Source organism: Hylobates moloch, unplaced genomic scaffold (genome assembly GCF_009828535.3).
Source record: "Hylobates moloch isolate HMO894 unplaced genomic scaffold, HMol_V3 SCAFFOLD_5, whole genome shotgun sequence".
Taxonomy (NCBI): domain Eukaryota; kingdom Metazoa; phylum Chordata; class Mammalia; order Primates; family Hylobatidae; genus Hylobates; species Hylobates moloch.
Genome location: NW_026652280.1, coordinates 75,459,563 through 75,464,367, shown reverse-complemented (window position 1 = coordinate 75,464,367; position 4,805 = coordinate 75,459,563). Strand labels below are relative to the sequence as shown.

Below are 4,805 nucleotides of genomic sequence, written 5' to 3'. Positions count from 1 at the left end.
AGACAGGAAATACACTTCAATTCTTATATATTCAGAAGTTTTTCTTCTAAATTTTCCTAATTTTCTTATTGTACGTGTCTGTAACTGTCATGTATCAAGAAGAGGATTGATCATGATAAAGCACAATGGTAACTCAGTTTGAAATACAAAAAACTGCATCTAAAATAGTCTTTGTTTCTCCTCTGGTGGAGATAATCTTGATTTACGGGAGGAGTTTTTTCAGAGCTTCTTTCACATCCTTATTCCTTAGGCTGTAGATCATGGGATTCAACATGGGGAATACCACAGTGTAAAATGTAGAAACTATTTTGTCCATATCAAAAGAATAGCTAGATCTAGGGAGAGCATAGATGTAAAGTATGGAGCCATAGTATAAAGTCACAGAGGTCAGGTGGGAGGAGCATGTGGAGAAGGCTTTCAGGCGGCCCTGGGAGGAGGAGATCCTCAAGACAGTGGCGATGATAAAGAGGTAGGAGGCCAGGATGAGCACCGCGGGGCAGATGACATTGGAGGCCAGCAGGAAGTACATCAGAACCTTATAGCTGCCCTTCTCGCCACAGGCCAGCTTCACCAAGGGAAGTAAATCACAGAAAAAGTCATCAATGATGTTTTCACGGCAGAAGTTAAAGGAAAACGTTTTCTTGGTGATGATTGAAGAGTTAATAAAGCCACCACAATATGAGACTGCTACCAGCAATGCACACAGCTTTATGGACATGGCCCGAGCATAAAGCAGGGGCTTGGAGATGGCCATGTAGCGGTCATAAGCCATGGCAGCCAGCAGGTAGCACTCACTATAGGCCAGCCCAGCAGAGAAGAAAAACTGACACAGGCAGCCAGCAAAGGAGATGCTTTTGTTTTCAGAGATGCAGGTCACTAGGATCTTTGGGGTATAGACAGAAGAATACCAGAGATCCAGAAATGACAGATTTCCAATGAAAAAATACATGGGTGTGTGGAGGCTGGAGTCATTACAGATCAACATGATGAGGGTGATATTTCCTACCACAGTGAGAGAGTACACGCCCAGGAACACCATGAAGAGGCCCAGCTGCATCCCTGGATCTGTGGTGAAGCCCAGCAGGATGAACTCAGTCACTGTGTGATTGCTCCTCTGCATGGCTGTAAGGAATCTCACCTATGGGGAAAGGAAATGAGCTCAGTCTGAATCACTGTCATGAATATGTAGAATTACGCTACATAAGATCACATTTGCAGTAATCTTTGAAGTCTAGAACCAACAATCTAATTGTTTGTTTTAGAAAGTTTTCATTTTGCAACAGACTTTGCAATCACATATTCAATTCTAAATTTCTTAACTTGTTTAATTATGTTTTTCCTTTAGGAATGACTGTTCAAGGAAGGAAAATGTGTATTCATTATTTCTATTTTTCTGATACGTTGATTCTCTTCATCTTGTCAATTTTCTCTTTTGCTAACTGTGTAAATTTCTATTTTTAAATATCACTTGTTTGTCTTTAAAATACTGGGCATCCCTCTTTTAAATATAGTTTAAAAAGAATAAAGTATTTTTCCTTGAGTGCTTCTATGCATTGAAACATTATGAAAGCATTATAAATTCATATCTCATAATATTATGAGCGTGAATATATAAATATTCATTTATACTAAGAGAAGTGTAATGGAAAAAGGGAATAGATACAAAGTTATGGGGAAAATGTGTATAGAAGAATGATATACAATGATGAAAATACAAAGTACACAGTATTTACTATGTTTTACATATATTTTATAACAAATACAATAATAATAACTTAAACGCCAATTTTAAATGTAATTTATGTATAGTATAGTATCACTCCACCCACTCCTCCAGGATTCTCTTCACATAGAACTACAAATGTTACCAGAGAAATGGGTTGAGAGAAATATATCTAGCAAATATATATCTGTCTTACACTGTAAAGACAATTCTTGACACACTAACTTCTTATTAACCTAAGTCATTTTGTAGGTAAATAAATTAAAATTCAAGTGTACATGATATTTATGTATATGCTCATCCTCTTGGGACCTAGGAAAAACACTCATTTCACACTCAACTCTCAATATTAGCATTAATAAACATCAATATCAACAAACAGTGCTATTTCTGAGTAAACATAGAACAATACAAGATTGTTCCACTTGAGTTTTGCTACCTCTACTTCACTCAGGTTTCAGTGATCTCACATGGCTAAACCCAATGATGAAGTTCTCATCTGATTAGGTCTATCTGCAGCATTTGTCATAGTTTCTCGCTCCTTCTCTGCTGGAAAATCTTTACTTGGTTTTCAGGTTGTCATACCTGTCTGGTTTGCTTCCACTTTTCTTGCTGCATGTGTCTCAGTGCTATAGAACCAACTTTTGAATTTTAGAGAGCCCCCAGAATCAGCGTTTGAACCTCTTGTCTTCTCCGTCTGCCACCAGTTTCTGGTAATCTCATCCAATCTGATGACTTTAAATGCTTCTACGTGCACATGACTCCAATGTTACCTCCCCTGACTATGCCTCCTCCCTGAAGTGAGACTCATGGATTCAAATGTCTAGTTAATATATACATATTTTTTGTAATGTCTCCTGGGCATCTCCAGAAAATTGAGTTCACAGGGAATACTGTTTTATCATTGTATTCTAAGAGCTATATTATTTGCTTACGTGTTATCACTAAGAAGAAATTTTTACTAATTATCCTGTTAACCTTATCCTCATTCAGTCTTCTCCACTGCAGTAAATGGCATTATTCCATGTTAGGAACAGTCATTTTATGTTATTCTTGACCACTCTCTTGTTTTCACACTGTTGCTTTTTAATTAGCAACATCTCCTTGATTCTTTGAAATATACCTAGAACCTGACTAGTTTTCCCCAGCTCCAATGTTTTCACTCTATATGAGGCCATGATTAGCCTCTAATTGTTCTTTCTGCTTCTATTCTTATCCCACTTGAGTCTTTCCACATGGCAGAATGGTTCTGTTAAAATGCCGGTTAGATCAGGTTACTTTTCTGTTCAAAGAACGCCAATGACTTTTCCACTTATTCAGAGTAAAAGTCAAGTTCCTTACAAAGATGTGCAAGATCTCTGTGCTCTTGCCCTCATTACCTGTTTGTTCCCATCTCCTAGTCTTTTTGTCTCCTTTCAATCCATTCCAGGCATGCTATCTGCCTTTCGATTTTTAGAATAAACATGGCATAATCAATGCTTTGTCTTCGTTCCACCCATTGTTGCAATGCTCTTCCCCCTAGGAGTCTTTATAGCCAGCTGCCTCACATTTCTCAGTTCTTAATGGCTTCTATTATTACCTCCTAAAGGTGTTCCCTGATCACCATATTGCAATCCACTTCCCTGAAATTCTTATGTCCCTTTCCTACTTCATTGTTCTCTTGTGGTTCTGCTCGTTATCTTATATTATATCTCATTAGTTTAACTTCTTTTCTTTTCCCTTCACTAGAAAATGGTCTTTCCATCTGCATTTGATGGAAAACATGTATCATTTTAATGTTAAATACTACTGATTTGTAGTTTTGTTCTGTGGCAATGTGGGCTGTTTGTTTTAAATTGATTACTTCATACAAAATAGGAACAATGTTTTTGGATGAGGCAAAATCTTTGAAAACATGGATCCAGCAGAACTCCAAGGGGTTTCCTGAAGAAAAATTTGAAAACTGCTGGACTCAACATCTTCTGATTCTAATATTCTCTCACTGTAATGATGATTCAGGAATTTGATCATGTATTAAAGTAACAGGAGATATTTGGTTTGTGATTTTTTAAAATTTATTCTGCCATTCTGTATTCACATACAGTATATACATACACACACACACATATATATATATATATTTTTTTTTTGAGATGGTGTCTCGCTCTGTCACCCAAGTTGGAGTGCAATGGCGTGATCTTGGCTCACTGCAACCTCCGCCTCTGGAGTTCAAGCTATTCTCCTGCCTTAGCCTCCTGAGTAGCTGGGACTTCAGGCGTCTGCCACCACACCAGCTAATTTTTATATTTTTAATAGAGACGGGGTTTCACCATGTTGGCCAGGATGGTCTTGATCTCTTGACCTCATTATCCTCCCTCCTTGGCCTCCCAAAGTGCTGGGATTACAGGTGTTGAGCCACTGTGCCCGGCCATTCAGTGTTAATATTGAGATGTGAGGTACTGTTCCAGTTATCACATTGATTGCTACCTAGTGACTTTGTTTTCTTTATTGTGTTATTGTTTTAAAGGACCTGTGAATTTTATGCTTTTAAGACGTTCTGTTCTGGTGCATATCAACATTTTGTTTCAAGATTTAGAAATCCTTTTAGCATTTCTAGTCTAGCAGTGACAAATTTCCTCAGCCTTTGTTTATCTGAGAAAGACTTTACTTCTCTGTCATTTATGAAACTTAGTTTTGCTGAATAAAAAAATTCTTGGCTGACCATTATTGTTTTTATGAAGGCTATATATAGGACCTCAATCTCTTCTGGCGTATAAGGTTTCTAGTGAGAAGTCTGCTGTTAGTCTGACAGGTTTGTTTTATAGGTTACTTGATGCTTTTTTCTCAGCACTGTTAGAATTCACTCCTTTTTGTTGATTTTAGATAGCATGATGACAATGTGCCCTGGTGATGACCATTTTGCAATGAATCCCCAAGGAGTTCTTTGAACTTCTGGTATTTGGATGTCTAAATCTCTTGCAAGTCCAGGGAAATTTTCCTCCATTATTCCCTTAAATAAATTTTCCAAACTTCTTGCCTTTCCTTCTCACTCAGGAACACAAATCATTTTTAGTTTGGATGTTTTGCATAATCACATATTTCT

The 4,805-nt window shown here is 37.4% G+C and overlaps 1 protein-coding gene across 1 annotated transcript; it reads right to left on the bottom strand.

The window, feature by feature from the left end:
• Positions 1 to 202: 202 nt before the first annotated feature.
• Positions 203 to 1,120, bottom strand: LOC116468182 (olfactory receptor 9G1). Its single transcript, XM_032151786.1, has one exon. The coding sequence runs from the start codon at positions 1,118 to 1,120 to the stop codon at positions 203 to 205; it is 918 nt and encodes a 305-aa protein (XP_032007677.1).
• Between the last annotated feature and the right edge of the window lie 3,685 nt (positions 1,121 to 4,805).

What these genes read in the sequence shown, in the direction of transcription:
- LOC116468182 (XM_032151786.1), bottom strand. Translation starts at nt 1,120, where the DNA reads ATGCAGAGGAGCAATCACACAGTGACTGAGTTCATCCTGCTGGGCTTC.